The sequence below is a fragment of the Helicoverpa armigera genome, chromosome 11 (assembly GCF_030705265.1).
Source record: "Helicoverpa armigera isolate CAAS_96S chromosome 11, ASM3070526v1, whole genome shotgun sequence".
Classification (NCBI taxonomy): Eukaryota; Metazoa; Arthropoda; class Insecta; order Lepidoptera; family Noctuidae; genus Helicoverpa; species Helicoverpa armigera.
Window position 1 is genome coordinate 9818575 of NC_087130.1, and position 16910 is coordinate 9835484.

Sequence of the window (16910 nt, forward strand, 5' to 3'; positions counted from 1 at the left end):
ATCACGTGATATGCAACGTTTTCATTGGTGCTTCCAAACGTCATGGTACGAGGGCGAGCAATCAAAGGTAAAGTCACCGCTGAAAATACAATATGATTGCTACAGATGGCGCTAGTAAGAATGTAAAGTTCGGTTTTAGGCACCTTCAGATTTTATAACTTTTCACCTTCATTGGTAAGAGAATAAATAATTTATACTATTTAAATAAAGAAAGGTTTTAGAAATAAAGTTTTTTTTATTTATTTATTCCGTGAACCAGCGCGGTCTTCAAAAAAAGGACCAGCTCGTCTTTTTGTACAAATTCAGTTTCGAGTCAAAGAATTCATAGTCCTTTTCCAAACCTTTCAAGCCCAAGAAATAGGGAAAATTATTTTGAGTAGCCAGATAAAATATTCCCTGTACATTCCTATCAGTATTTGGTCCCAAAAGGTTCGTTACAACAGGATTCTTATCGTAACAATCTTTGTCTCTCGCCTCTTGAACGGAATCACATTTCATGGCTATAAAACTGTTAGGGTTCATTAAAGCCGCTATCCAAATAGTAAAAGACCTTATATGGCTGCAAATAACTTCACAAGGAACCCAAAAGAAATCTCCCGGTTGAAATTCCCCGCCATTGACGTAAAAATTAACATGGCCGACGGGTGCCGCCATTCCGTACCCGTCAATATTAGTTTCGACCACATCAACAAAGTCAGCATCAGTCTGGTCCAACCGGTCCTCTGGTCCTAAATTTCTGAAACATGGACCAGAGGGGTCTAAGCCTGTTAACCTAGAAATATTCATGCCCGTTTGGAGTCTGTAGTTTTTGGCTATGAAGCTTATGGTGTGGGCTCCTAGGCTGAGACCAACGAGTTCTAAATATTGAGGGTTTAACCCATATTTGTTGAGGGTGGCAAGCATTTCGGCGACGTGTTTTCCTATGGTCCGCATATTGCTTGCAGCTCTGAAATAGAGAAAAAATCGGTTAACGGCAGGAACCTGTCATGAATCTTGTTTCACACGATGATAAGATTTGACGAGATCTCAATACATACTGTATGTAACTATGTACCTCCTAAAACCATTAGCTCTATAAGTAAATAACAACAGTGAATTGTAATATCAATTGTTAGTAATTTAGTCTCATCTTACTTAATATTTCAAATGTGAAAGAACCTAAACTTATGTTTCTTTGTAATGTTTTCAAGCTCGAGCGACTGAACCGTTTGGGAAAAATTGAAGTTAGGTGGTCTCTGGAGGCGGAGATAGGCTTCTTTATATTCTAGATATAGACCTCTATATAAAAAATAATAAAAAACAGAATATATCAATTACTTACACGGGATAAGCAACAGTCGTAAACCTATTAGTATCCAACAAGAAAACATTATACCCCATCCTCTTATAAACCGCTCCAGCTGTCATAGCAAAAGGCAACTGAGGATGATCAAGAAACCCCCCCACGTACATGACAGTTTTCTTCTTAAAGTCGATATGGGGGTCTTTGGCTAGCTCCTTCATTTGATAGTAATTGTACTTGGGTTTCGGCCATAAGATGTTCCCTTTTGTCTGCACTGATATTGTCAGGTATTTTAGGTCTGAGAGTGGTATGGGTTGGGGCGTTGTTGTTCCGGGACCTGGGAAAGATAGAGTTTATTTTAGTACAAAACTAGCTATTTACATAAGCTAGCCCGAGAAACTGGATAAAATATAGTATTTTTTATTCAGAGATAGTGTAGATTCTAAAGGAGTGCCCATTCCCCTACATGTCCTCGCCATACTAATTAGGAGTCCGATCGAACTATCGTCCGACTAAAAGTTTGCATTCTATGGCATCAAGATTTTTTATTACACAAACTATAGATTCCTTTTGGTCCATACGATGTGGTATTTTAATAAAAAAAGTGTTCTATACATCCAAAAATCGCACTGTTGACCAACAAAACCTTGTAACTCCTTCAGTAAAAATTCCGATCCTTGAAAGTTTATCAAACAACAAATATTAATTTTCTTTTGTGTTCAAAACAAATAATGTTCCTACACGTCATTTTGAGGTGGCTATCGTAAACAGAACACACCTTGCTTGGAAGAAAGGTGACGAATACTGCATTGAAGGGTTTACTTAAATCAACCATGTCAAAATATCCATGTAAATCCCACAAACTTTGATTGATTGAGAATCAACATTCATAAAAATATTCGACCGATTGAAACTGATTTTTGAGAGAAAATAACTCCAATCTATAAAGAAATACTTACTCTAATTATTTTTGCAAAATCATTGATAGCCCGAATACTATGACTATTTCCAGGTTACAACCTATGATGATGAAAACTCTTTATTAAGAAAACCTAAAGTAGCAATGTAGCAATGTGCACATTTGTAAGCTAAGGATAAGAATGAGGATAATCTTGAATGTTACAGTTTTGAGGACTACTGGTTTTTGCGCCATTAAATATGATAATATACTGCATTGAATAATTATCAGGTTCGTAACACCGAATTATTAAATGAAGATTAAGAATAGATTAAAAACGTGATTTAACGTTATAGACCGAGTATTTATTTAACTTTACGGAGGCTAAAAATAATTAATTCGACATTCTGATAAAAATCTAATTTTAGAATTTAAAAACTTTCAGTACATAGGTACTTCCATAAATAAACTATATATGTAAATAAATACCTAACTCATCGGTTAGTATTTTCAACGATCAAACAAAAAATAACTTATCTAGCTACTTACAATCAGCCAGATATCCCGCAGGATATCCCTCCAAAGCTTTAGAACTATACATACAAACAGACTCACAAACAAGCACCATCACAAACAAACAAACACGGTACATAATAAACAAAAAAATATATTTTTCCGAATATTTTTGGGAAAAAACGTCGCGAAACGTGTAAAGTCGGTTACCAAGTGCTCATTGTCAACAGAAGGATGAAAAATACATTTTGTATGACTGTACAAGTCCAGTTAAAACGCTGATAAAGTCACCTTGTTCTTGATAAATTATATCTTTAGGTTTTTTTGTTGTGATACAATAGTGTATAGTTTTGTTGTGCACTAACATAACAATTATAGAGATGAATATGTCCTGATAAGACGATAATATTCATAGATTATTCTACTATTTTGTTTCAGGGCGTCATTCTTTTAGAGTACCGCACACTGAAAACTTTTAGCCGGCCGTTAGTTAGTTTGAACTCAGAAATCAGTATGAAGATGAATGGCAGTACGCACATAACAAAGATCATGTATTTAAGTAACGGGTATCAGACCGACTGAAAACTGATTGGAATCAGGATTTTCTTTAAAGAACATTTTTGAAAACCATCGGCTCAACTATCGGCCTACTCTTTAGAGTGCAGTGTGCGTAAGTATTTGGAATTTCAATTTCATTTATTTAGATATTCGTTTGTCTTTTGATCAAATGGAACAGAGGTCGTTTTTAAAGTCGTCGTACTATAGGTAGGCAGGAAGGTATTATTTACCAAAATACAATTTAATAACTTGCATAGCGTATGACCATTTAATGAACACTTGTTTACTCGGAGATATTAATAACTTCTGTTGTTTAGTTGTCGTTGTACAGGTAGTTATGCTGTATTATTTTTAATACTGCTGACTTGAAAGGTCGTCTTATCCTGCTCTTTTTAAATCCTATTTTTTTTTTTAATCAAAATAACTATCTGTCTGTCGCACAGTCTCGTAAAAATTATTGAACCAGGATAGTCTTGAATACATCATCATCATCATCATCCTCCGAGCCTTTTGCCAATCATGTTGGGGTCGGCTTCCAGTCTAACCGGATTCAGCTGAGTACCAGTGCTTTACAAGAAGCGACTGCCTATCTGACCTCCTCAATCCAGTTACCCGAGCAACCCGATACCCCTTGGATGGATAGACTGGTGTCAGACTTACTGGCTTCTGACTACCCGTAACGACTGCCAAGGATGTTCAATGACAGCCGGGACCTACAGTTTAACATGCCATCCGAAACACAGGGTAGTCTTGAATACGAGAAAGAATATTTACACGGATACGGAAAATAGTGCGCTCGGCCCACGGATGAAACCACGGGAAACGGGTAGTACTTAACTAAAATATAGTTATTAAAATATACTTACTTCGAATCAAACTATGTTTTTGCAGGTATGTGACGTAAAAAAGTAAATTATTGTATAATTTAAAGTGACTTAGTGAACACAATTTGGAGCATTGGTTGTCATTGATGATGGTCATTGACAGTCATCATATTCGATGATCACGAGGTTTTATTATACTTAATGAATGCTAGCTTCTTCCTGTTTTGTTTGCCGGCAAGTCATGGAGTCCTAGTGGGTAAATCCACCCTCTCAAGTAGATACTATGGGTGTGGCTTCGATTCCAAAACAACCTTTATAAGTGTGTATGAACTTCGAAACCAATGACTGATTAAAGATGAAGGCAAACATTTCGAGGAAACCTGGACTATGTAGTATGAAATCACCATCTGCATTGAGCAAGCGTGGTGTAAGAGGATGCCTGCGCCAAGTGGGACGATAAAAAGGCTGATGATGATGATGAATTATAAGACAATAGAAAATCAACAGTCTCTATTTGAGCAAAACTACGAGAAACATCTAGTTAAATAAATCATTTCTTAAATACTTACAATCATCAATATCTTCAAATTCACCAGCACTGATAGATTGAACAAATAACATAAGTAACAAAACATTAATCAATTTCACTAAAACCATGATTATAACTATTTTTCCTTTAATTTTGTAAAACCAGCATCTGTCAGCTGTATAATACGACTACTAAGATAACTTTCAACTGACATAATGTACATGGCGTTATGTAAATGTTCAAGTCATATTTAACAGGGTTGAAACATAATAATTACTAAAGCGGTTTTGCCTGCGTCCCATGGGCTTTTCCGAAAAATTACCAATCAATCAAGACCAATCTTTAACAGATTGGTTTTTATTTGACAAGGAACCCGAAAGTAACTGATCACGCGTAACATACGGTGCTTGACCTACAAGAAGGCGCTTTACCTACCTTCCTTATGGCATCTCCGCTATCTTTTCTTCCTCCTTGATTCTATGTCACTGTTTGACAGAAGGCGCCCATGATCTTTCAAACTTCCTAAATCTTTATCTTCTTTACCTATGTTAATTTATCACGGGCCATCCCTGAATATTTTCCTCTATGAAAATATCCCGTATTGCAAATGACAACCCGCATTGGATGCAGTAGTAGCATTTTTGGTTCAGTTCATTGCTACTGATTGATGATTTTAACCTACAAAATCAATGAAAAAGATAAAGTTTACTGTACATTAGCATACATTAACCCTAAAAAAAACGGTCTCAAATAATATGTCTGCCTACTTCTTTATATTGATATGCATCATCATCATCCTCCTGTCCTTATCCCAATTTCATTTAAAGTCGTCGCAGCATGTTTTCTTCTTCCATATTCTTCTATCGGCCGTCATCTTACAAGCAACATTCTTTCTAGCCATGTTAATTTTCACACAATCCATCCATCGTTTCCTTGGTTGTGTTCTGACACAAATATTTGTTTTAAAAATTGCTATACGCCTTACGATTTTATGGAAATTTTCTGCGTATAATATGATGCTCAAAATATTTTGCTAGGAACCAAATGATGGAAGTTGCATTAAGCATTTCGAGAGAAACCTCGGGTAGAAGCTAGTATTATTTCTTACTCAGCAGTAGCTCTTATAACCATTATACCTAAATAATAATAGGATTATGATACCAGAGATAGTGCAAAACTGGAACGTGTAAGTGAATGTTATCGCGCAAACGATCGACAACTTACCGTTTCTTGCAAAAGTTCAAGGTTTTAGATCTTGAAGCTTTCGAATTTGAGTTTGTTGTTTTCTATTAATAAGTTATGCTAACTTTTTCTCTCAGTTTTGCCTCCACATAAGGGACCTGACTACCCGTAACGACTGCCAGGGACGTTCAATGACAGCCGGAACCTACAGTTTAACTTGCCATATAAAAGTGGTACTTGCCTGACCTGGAAGTTCTGTAAAAGCAATAATGATTGTTTATCCGGGGTCAGAAAGCTGTTTTCTGGGGAAGTGGGTGGAACTGCAGGTAGAATATAGTACCTATTCATATTTGATGCTAATACAAAGTACCAACTTAGGTCAACTTAGGTCTGAGCTCCTTTAATGGCGGTTTAAATATTCTGTATTCTATTCTTATTTTATTCTTCTTTATTCTATTATTGTTTTATTCTTCTTGGTTCGAGAAGTTTTAAGAGTTTTAAGAGTACAACTTTCTCTCCTGAAACCTTATTATACCGAATGAAAAATAGTTGATAAACTTAAAACGGGGTAAAAAATACTTTCACCACAATAAAATGCTATTAGTATCGTGAATAAAGTGAACCTACTTATAAAAGAGATGTCATTCAGTAACGTACAGTCAGCGTAAAAATTATGGTATTATTTAATCGACTTAAAAAAGATGATTCTCGGTTTGACCTGTAAGTATAATGTATGTTTGTGCGCGATTAAATCACGCTTGGCAGTACCGTACTGTATTTCGCGATTTTCAGCATTGTACCTATTTGTCAGACTGAGGAGAAGGAATTTTAATGCTGAAATGCACGAACCCACCGAAAGTTAATCCAATCGTAGTCGCAGGAATGTATTTTTATTTGAATAAGTACATAGAAAATTATAGCAAAACGTGCTCTTAGGACTACTTATTACTTACAATCATAACTTCTAATCTTTCACCTTGTCGCCGACTGTACTTTACTGACATTCTTTATAGGTAGGTAGGTGAACAAAACCATAATGACAAATCCATTGCGGTTATATTTTACCTGATAATTATATTTAATGCTTACCAAGATGACCTTAATGACATTGCTTTTCTTATACTGTACAATTTTATTGTTAATCTTGCAAAGAGTATGTTTCTTTCTAGGTAGAAAAGCTACATTCTAAGACCACTCTTTACTACAAAAAGACTCGTAGTAGCTCGGTCGGTCCTGTGCCAAAAATACAAGCTACGCGACAAAGGGGTTCTCACTTGTATACTGTTGTAACTGTTACAGCCTTTTGATCGTCCCACTGCTGGGCTGCGGCCTCCTCTCACACGGAGAAGGATTGAGCATTTATCACTACGCTTGCTCAATGCGGGTTGGTGATTTCAGACTAAATAATCCAGGTTTCCTCAAGATGTTTTCCTTCACCTTTTTATCAGCCATTGGTGTTCAAGATATATTTGAACAGTACAGTATACAAACTTAGAAAAGCTGCATTGGTACTTCCCTGAATGGAATCGAACCCACAGCCTCATACTCGAGAGGTTGGTTCTTTACCCATTAGGAGACCACGACTTTTGATACTTGAACACATTCTTGGAAACTTGTATGCATCGTCTGAACTGTCATTTCAAAATAAAATTACATTACAGGTACTCTTTTACTATGTTCTAGAAGCCCACTGAACCAATGATGGGTTTAATGGATATCATTACACTAATATTTTAAAATGCCAAAGTTACAATAAAAGTTTCTTAATCTTGCTGCAAAAACTACTAAATATATTTTAATGGAACTTTTTATGCTACTTTTTACCCAGGTTCAGGAAGTAGATCCCTCGTGAAGCAGGTAAAACCGCGGAGAACCGCTAGTTTTCTATAAATTATTAAGGAAATAATCGGTATTCAGTATTAAGGCATCTTGCGTCTGGTTAATTGGAATTACTTCAAGGCCGCGTGGCCTTTCCACCTTTGAACAAAACATGTTATCGAACATTAATGCGAAAATTAATTAAAATAACGCACCGGCAGATTAGCTTGATTGTGACCTTCGACGATCCTGGAGGAAGACATCCTTACTAATATTATAAAGCGAAAGATTGCTAGGAAGGATGTGGTTCTGCTTTACTCTTTCACAACAAAACATTTTGATGAAATAAAAGGCAGTTAGGAAGTATAGGTTATCAGAAATAACAAATGGCTACTTTTTGACAATGTGTGGGGAAGTGATTTACTGAAAATCAGGGAGTTTTAAAAAGGACTATGCGTTTTTTAAGGCTTAGGTTTGTGATATATTCTTTTATTTAGACACAGAAAAATCCAGCATCTTAAGAATACGGTAACGAAGACAGTGGCAAAACGAACTTCTAGAATAAAAGCCTCCCATCCTTTAAGTTTTATTAAAAAACTAGCTGTTGCCCGCAACTTCGTCTGCGTGAGTAATATAGAATCGTCAAAATAATACTTATCCCGTAGGTGCATTCTTTCACGTGACAGTATAATTAGGATTACCACTTAGCAGCCGCATAGATTCGTTGATCAAGGTTGTGTTGTGGATGTGACCATTTATCTAAACAAAAGAAGTAAAGTTTGTGACGTTGTGAATATCTCTGGATCTAGTCAGCCAATTTGGAAAATTATTACGTAAGGTGCGTAAATAATTTTCACAGGAAACAGCTATAATCTATGTATATATGCTTTGAGTCTGACAAAGCTGTCATTTGTACATTTTCTGCAGCTGCTGCGACTAATCAGAAGCCAGAAAGTCTGTCAGTCTTACCATGGATATCGTCTTGTATTAAAAAATATACTTTAAAGGTGGCGTCTCAATTTTCTGCACATCAGTAAGGTTAAACATCCTGTTTTTTTTTTCTAAATGAGTAGCGCACGCCAACCTACCCATACAGCCTTCTTTTTCCATTTATTTCCTATTTCGGTGCCTTCTCCCACCATTTGCCGAGAAAATGGCGGCTACGCGAACTCAGTGTTGTGTACAACGACGACGCGGGCGCATGCCGCGACGCGTTCCAAACTTAAATTTTAACAACGAAACAAACGAAAAGTGAACAGTGTTCCAAAATCGAAATTCAAAATTGTTCAGTTCGAATGTTGTGTTCAAAATGCTGTAGTGACGTGCCTATTTGTGTAGGGTTGTTTTTTTTTCATAGAGTTAGTAAGTACTAGAAGTGGACAAGTGCAAACTATTGTTTTCTTTGTTGACGTGCACCAGCTGTCAAAATAAACGGATTATCAAGGTGAGCCTATTGATTTCCGAAACGTTCCTTTTGTTTTCAATACTCTCGTGTTTTGTAACGATACTATACGATAATGTAATCGATTTATTTTAAGTCGATTCTTTCACAATTTTTATCGATACAGGTTTCGTGTTTTCGTGGATATTGCTAAAGTTTTGCGTATTATTGGCATGCCTTAGTTAATGTGTAACAAAATGATCGTTTTAAACTTTATGCGTGGTTGTAAATTGTTGAAATAACTATGTTTCGTCGTTATTATTACTCTGTTTACGACTTACGATCATGTGAGATGTTAATTTTGATTCAAAGTTGTTTGATGTTCTTTTAATATGAACTCATTAAAACATTCGGGTCATGGTCCGTGTTCAAAATATTGTTCTAAACTGAAATATTTGAACAATATCTTTATCGCTTTGTTTTTGTAAAAACTTAATTATTTTCTTATGACTGCACATTATGAGTAGGTATGGTCTATGACAGCAGATAAATAGATATTTAGATAATCCTATACTCTTTCAAATTGAATGATTTCTTTATTGAACTTTCCTATCTTGAGGTTAAAAATCTGAAAAAATTATAAACAATTGAATGCTCCTCTAAGCTCATAAACTTTCATAATAATTGTCACATGCACCTGTACGCTAAAATTCGATACTTGATGCACGTTTCCATGCCTATCAAGTATCATATTTGCACGCTCGCATTGGGTTGTCAATAATTATGAAACTTTAGCGTCAATGGCCTTAGGATCTAGTTTATGATTCAGTATTACAAACTTAGGTATGTTGAAACTAACTTGCATCATGCATTTGTTTTTTGCATTAAAATCCGGTCTAATTTAATCTTTACTAAAATTTTATTTTTTTCTACATTAATTTTATTATGTCTGTTTGTCCGTACCTACTCTTCTCACTTGACTCTATCTTAGTGAACCATAACAACCTTACTACAAAAGTTAAACATCTATTGAACACTTGTCTAAAAAAACTGACTGCAAAATGGAACTTATTTCAACGTCATAATCTGACTTTTTTTAGACAAGTGTTCAACAGACGTTTAAACGATTTTGTGGTACGACGGTTATTAGTTAAATTCAATTTAGGTACCTAGAGCCAGATAATCTCGAACACAGAAATTTCTTAAAATCCGGGTTTTACTTAACCAAATTTTACCAGACTCCGAGTAAAACCATTGAAAAAAGCTATATTATGTATGTATATAAATCTTCTAATGTCGCTCTTCAGAATATTAAACAGGTATGGCAAAAGATAGAATAATAATGAAGCCATAACGCTAATATAAGCATAAAAATATAAAACACTACCACTAGCTATTTGCTCGCGGTTTTACCCGTTTCCCAGGGTACCTTTCCAACATTGAAAGAATTTTTAAATTGGTTTCGTAGTTTCGGAGGAAATTCAAAAAATTAATCCTCTATATAATACCTGTTATAGAATTTTTTGATTAAATAATTTCGTAAAAGTTTCAGTTTTTTTGTAGCCTTTAGTTTAGAGGCAAACAAACAAATTTATAGTACAGATTATGTTTATACAAAATATAAAATGCAAATAAAATAGACTAGACACGAGACAATTAGTAGTCAATGTGTATGATGACCTTTTTGGTAATATAAACGACCAATGATTTTAAATATCTTCTTATACTACCAACTGGTAGCCTTTCTGCTTATTATTATTTACTTGTCTGAGATTATAGGAAAAACGTATTTATTTATTCATAACATTCATTTATTTTAATGACCGTTTTCTCGATTTCTTTTTTTAATATGTAATACTTACCGCATAATTTTTACAAACAAATAAATAAATCAAAATTCACATTACATAAGTTATAAATATGTATGGTTAAATTCTAGAACCGCCGTTTCCAAAACACATCACGTCGCTAATTTACACTCAAACTAATTAGGTATATTGCCAAACTTGAAAACAATCGTCAATCATAAACTAAAATCGTCCCGAAATAAGTATAAAGTTCCCAAAAATGTACAAAACTACTTAAAAGCATTTTAAGAACCCACATTCTTTTATCCTAAATGTAAACTATCCAGTTGCAGCCTTAAGCTATAGACCTACAATAATTATAGACCTGTCGTCCTTCATACATCAAAAAAGTTAGCCTTAACGTCATCTCTATGTATTGTTAGTACACTCTTTATTGTACTATGTAGGTATGTATGTTTGTTCGTATGATTCATTCTGTAATGAAGTCAAGGCCTTACGCCTTTCTCGAGGTAGGATGAGGAGAAACTTGTAATTTTAATCGTATCTTTATCATCAGAATCGTGGTAGCAAATTCCAATGATATACCTACTGACATTATGGCTACTGTCACAGGATGGCCTTAGATCAAAAGAAAGTATGCTCATTCAATCGACATAGCTATATCATCTTTTTCAGAGAGAACTAACACGAAATTTTTGTCTGTAATTGGTAACATAAAATAAATTATAGGAAAAGAACGGCTTAAGCTACACACTTGTTCTAGCCCTAGTTACATTTTTGTAAGGTCTAAAAATCACATTTAGGTCTTTGAAAGTCAGAACTTTTCAATCTCATCACATCTTTATGCGAATTCTGCAGGTATACCTACTCAGATTTCAACCAATTAAGACTAGACCATCTCTAAAATAGCAAAAGACTACCTACAGCTGTAAATACCTTATACATATCGTAAAAGGTTATCGCGACTTTTTCCTTAGATACGATGAACAGTATTTTGCTCATCTATAGATATTCCTGTACTGTTCCAAACTAATATTTACAACAGATATGATAAAATAACAGCGACAAAAAGAACAGGTGTCGTGAAGACAGCCAGATGGTCTGCGCACCGACCCGGAACGTTCCGTACCGGACAACGGTAACCGCTCGTAGGAACTACTCTATTCTGTAGTGATTATTGTTTGTGGTGTTATTTTGAATTTGGATTGTTTCTTTTTTTTAGAATATGGCTTCTGTTTCGGAGTTTGAATTTGTTGTTAGATGCTTCCCAGTAGTAGTCTTGTTAGTTACGTTGACTTATAGTTATCGGCACGGATAATGAGCTCTCGGCGGAAGAGTGGGGATCGCTTTGCGCACTGAACACTTAAGGCAATAAACCAATAAATCACTTCTGCGCAGGTGAAGGTCAGGGCTCAATATCCTTGCCGATGATTATACGCGGTGGTTAAACTAATTTTATGAAGCAAGTTGTTTGTTTGCTTGACCAAGCTAATCTCAGAAACTTCAGGCCCGATTTGAAATAATAATATGTAGAATTCGGAAATGAAAAATACAAAAAAACAATGACTTAAAATATTCTGTCCTGTATGTTATGTAATTACTGTTGAAAAAAACTTACTACAAGTTATGTAAACTGCCTGATCAAGAGTCTGGGTCTGGTGATTTTTTATAAAAACGAAAAAATCATCATGATACTATACATTCTTTGCCAAAATCCAAGTAAACCTCTAAAAAAAACAAAACTCAAAAATCCACCGACAGTAATAAAAATGACATCAGCAAAAATACACTGCATTGCCAAAAAAACGACCCAACATAAAAATAAAAAAAAAGTCACAATAAACCGACTCACATTGGAGGCGTAAATTTCGTAATTTGCCAATCGCAAAGAAATCGGACGAAAACCGGTACGGTTAGCGAAAGTGTGATGTAACTGTGAGATCACCGTATGGGCCATACGTAAGATATTACTTGCCATTTGCATCTTAAATAAACACGTAAAAGTTAAAGCGAGCTATTGATACGGTTAATTTACGGTTTATTTGTGTATTTTAACCACTTTAACTCGTTGAGAGCGTAAAACAAATTGTCTGTTACGCTTTTCTACAAAAATGCGCAGGTACGTTTATGAGTGTTTCCGTTTTTAAGAAGCTATGAAGATTGCAGATACAATAATCTTGAGACTGCTTTTAAACTCATATTCATATACAAACGTATGTTATGTTCTTTACTTACTAAGGATTACAATAACCAAATCATTCCTGGTTTTTCAATTAGAGATTGAAAGTCATAATGTCAAAATACAACCTACAATCATAAAAAAACTAATAGATCGGTTATTGAAATCTGAAATGAAATCCATAAATGTCCTATATCTAGTAAGAAACAGCCGGTACTAACCAACTTAACGAAGCAGGTATTGGAAGCAAGAGATGACAAATGACGTCATCAGCCAGCAGCAAAACCTCTTTATTTAAATACTGACATAACATATGTATGGTTATGCGTGGGTGGGTAGGAAGGCTGATTGCAGCTGGTGACCTTTTACACCACCATACAGGATTATTGGCAGAAGGTGAAGATTGTGTTGTGCACCCACTGATCTAATAACGGGCATTTCTAAGGCCTAGCTTTTTAAAAAAATGTAAGGGTATATGAATTACTAGCCGCTTTTCCTCGGTTTCACCCGCTTTCAGTGGGAAGAACTGCCCATAGCGGAATAAAAATATACCCTATGTTACTGGGGAAGAGTGTAACTTTCCAACTGTAAAAGAATTTTTCAAATTGTATCGATGGTTTGGGAGGCTTTAGGGTAGAAACCTAGAAAAACGTATCCTCTTTATTACATTCTAATGAAGACTTCATTTTGCTTTTTATGGCACGGGACGAGAGTGAAACACAGGAAAGGCTAGTTCTGTATAAAGTGCTCCATTGCTGAACGGACATAGGCTTTAAATTACTATCTATATTTTTTTTAAGAACAAAGTGGACCTTTTCACAACTTCCGTCATAGTGTTTTCTCGCCAGTAGGTTGTCAACAGCCAACATTAAAAACGTTTAAGGAGATATTATGCGTTTCCTGTCCAACAATACTTGAGTGTGGGATTTGTATGAAATAAAAAAGTTTCATTAGACTAAAAAACCGTGAGAAAAAAAGACTGTTTTAATTGTAAATTGTACTGTTACGTACGGTCAGTAACGAAAGTTAATTATTATTACACATTCACGTGTAAAAGTAAGTAAGTCAATTTTTTTTGCGGTTTCCTTCAAAAGATTTTAATGAAGTAAATAAAGAAAGGCAACTTTAAGTACCTACTTAAGATTTCCGGAAACAAAATAATACAAAATATGGATACGTGATTCAGGAAGTTTTAAAGCTTTTTTTTTGAAGGATGATATAGGTACCATATATGTAGTTCTTTTATATTTTCTTTTATAGTTAAGTATAATCCTCCAGCATTTTGGAACATTTGCATTTTGAAACATACAAAACAAAAATATTTTAATTACTCACTAAACTGTTTTCGTGTTCTTCTGCGAAACAGATAACAAACATGGCGGTGTTAGCACCGCCATGTACGCATAAACGCATCTTCATATAAATAAATCGTAAATTATAAGCTTGTTTATAGTTTTATTATTAGTCAGTAAAAGCTTTACTGTGTTCATGAAATTATTGATAATTTTCCTTCGAATAATATCTATTTAATAGCAGTTGATGTGAGATTTCCTTCCTTTGCAACAAACTGGTCCTGAAGTATTAAGATACTAGCGTCACTTGCTGTTTTACCCGTTTCCTGAGGGAACTACTTCCTGCACAAGGATAAAAAGTTGGCTATATGTTTTTTGATATATGCGCTAATTACTGTCAAGTTTCATTAGAATCCATTCAGTAGTTTTTGCGTGAAAGAGGAACAAACTTCCAAACTATACATGCAAACTTTTGCGTTCATATAATGTATCTGCAAAACTAGTATAAATCTTAAACTACGCCTATAGTTTTGAGTATTAAACAAAGTCTTACAGTATACAAAGTTTAATCTAAATAGGTCATCTGATTTAACTGAGAAGGATTATCAAATAAATGAGTTATTTTCAGATTAAGTAGGTTACGTACAGACTTTACTAAAACGTTCTCATAAAATATATGACACGTCTTTATTTTAGTCTTAAGGTTTATTGGACAAATATTATTATTTTTTTGTCATTTTTACAAACTTAACTAGTTATTAGCCCAAATAAGCCAGACATTGTGCAGGATCCTCAAAAGTCAAAATATCTTTTACATTTTGCATATTTTTTCTTAATTTTGAACCTAGCAGAACCTACTTAAATAAATATTAAAAAGCCAACCCACGGCTATCAGATCGTGCACTAATTCGTTAATATCTGATTTCACTAGCAATGTTAATTCTTAGCTTACGATCGAACTACGAAGCGAGCGGCGCAAGCAGACTGTTCTCTAGGATAAATGCTAATCAAAATTATCTGTTACATGCTTTTTCACTTGGCAAAAGACTTAGTTTTATTATTGTTAATTTTAATGTTCAAAGTTGGTTGACCAGTTTTTTTTGCACTTGAGTGTAATTATGATTCTGGGAGATACACACTCCAATAGACAGCTGTAGGTATACATAATTATAAATAGCCAAGTCGACATTTTTTTCTTTGTTATAATTCGGTAGGTTAGAAGATAATATAAATCTTTAAAAGCTTGTTGTAGTGGCAATGTAAACATTTTTTCTTTTAAAAAATAAAAAGAAACCTCGAAAATATGCTTCAATTCCAAAATAAACTTCCAATCACCAAATAGTTTGACAGAAAGCTTCCGTAACAAAAGGTGTCTGAATTATTAAAGAAATATGTATTATATTCATTGCGATTTAATAACTTTTCACACAATAATTACTCACGTCTCTTCTGTTACAACCTAAACTTTTCACCTATATTTCCTCTAAATCGCAAGCAAACCAACAGCCCACAGTTATATTAGCTACACTGGGCCATAACTCGTTTTTAGGTTAAGTTCACTTTACTGTAAATACTAACTCTTTGACCGTGGGAATAAAATTGTAGTTACCTACAGAATTACTCGCACATGAACCTTTTTAGGGTTCCGTTCACAAAGGGTAAAACGGGACCCTATTATTATTTCGCTGTCCATCTGTCCCTTCAAGAGGTATGTCCTGAATAGTCATGATAGTAAGATATGTAGTAACAGATAACTTTTTAAAAAAGAGTATCTTATTTATAGAGTTTCTTACCTGCTCTTTTCTATGACACCAAAGATTTGGAAACGTGCAAGTAGTGTGACGTTTCATAAAGTCAAAACTTTTGACTTTGACTTTGTTTACAAGACATATTCCTGTTGCCGCTATGACGACGAATCACTTGCCATTAACCAAGAATAGAATAGAACAAATACAGAAAAGTGGTAAAAAAATAATATTTTAAGGGGTTTTCATATCTACTATAAACGTGTACCGTTTTTATGTTTTTGTACGGAACCCTACGTGTGTGAGTTGGACTCGCACTTGGTCGGTTTTTATATCCTTGATTAGCCTTCATCAAAATAGTGCCCTAGTTACTGAGTTATGGCCCATAACTTATAGTTTATGGGTCCGGAATTAACGCTTAGTTTGTTATTAATGTTACTAAACTGTGATTTTAATGTTTATTCGTTTGTTTGTTATGTTATTTGATACCTAGTTGACTGTTAACTAAACGTGCTGACAAGTTCAGTGTTTTGTTGTCCTTTTTCTTTCTAAACGAATTATAAACTTAATACTTACATTATCGTTATGTTTATCATGTAATGTAAAACCAACACATCGATTTTTTTAAGTTATTCTTAAGCTGCCTTGCGAAGGGACAATAACAATATGAGGATCCCTTTTAAATTTGTATTTGTCTCAAAAATCTCTGAAAGTTATTTGATTAAATGATGAATTCAAATATGATCGAAGTCAACTGACAGTATGATAAACGCATAGACGAACTACTCTTTTTTGGAAGTCAGTTAAGATATAGTATGTATCTATTTTATAGCATCATCTGCCTCGCCTTATCTCAATATCTTACTTATTTATTCCACTATACATATATGTATACCTACTA

The 16910-nt window shown here is 34.4% G+C and overlaps 2 protein-coding genes across 2 annotated transcripts in view; one reads left to right on the top strand and one right to left on the bottom strand.

The window, feature by feature from the left end:
• Positions 1-254: 254 nt before the first annotated feature.
• On the bottom strand, positions 255-2915 carry LOC110383358 (lipase member H). The gene is made up of 3 exons (XM_064036982.1): positions 2730-2915; positions 1322-1619; positions 255-946 (listed from the first exon to the last, which is right to left on the bottom strand). The coding sequence occupies exons 1-3, from the start codon at positions 2830-2832 to the stop codon at positions 268-270; spliced, it is 1080 nt and encodes a 359-aa protein (XP_063893052.1). The 5' UTR covers positions 2833-2915; the 3' UTR covers positions 255-267.
• Positions 2916-8749: 5834 nt separating this feature from the next.
• LOC126056758 (uncharacterized) overlaps positions 8750-16910 on the top strand; it is a 72394-nt gene continuing 64233 nt past the window's right edge. The window contains exon 1 of the mRNA XM_064036758.1: positions 8750-9048. The gene's annotated coding sequence lies outside the window, so the exon portion shown is untranslated. The remainder of the gene's footprint in view (positions 9049-16910) is intronic.

What these genes read in the sequence shown, in the direction of transcription:
- LOC110383358 (XM_064036982.1), bottom strand. Translation starts at nt 2,832, where the DNA reads ATGTACCGTGTTTGTTTGTTTGTGATGGTGCTTGTTTGTGAGTCTGTT. An exon ending in TGCGGGATATCTGGCTGATT is followed by an intron (nt 1,620 to 2,729) that starts GTAAGTAGCTAG and finishes TATCTTTCCCAG; the next exon opens with GTCCCGGAACAACAACGCCC. An exon ending in ACGACTGTTGCTTATCCCGT is followed by an intron (nt 947 to 1,321) that starts GTAAGTAATTGA and finishes TCTCTATTTCAG; the next exon opens with AGCTGCAAGCAATATGCGGA.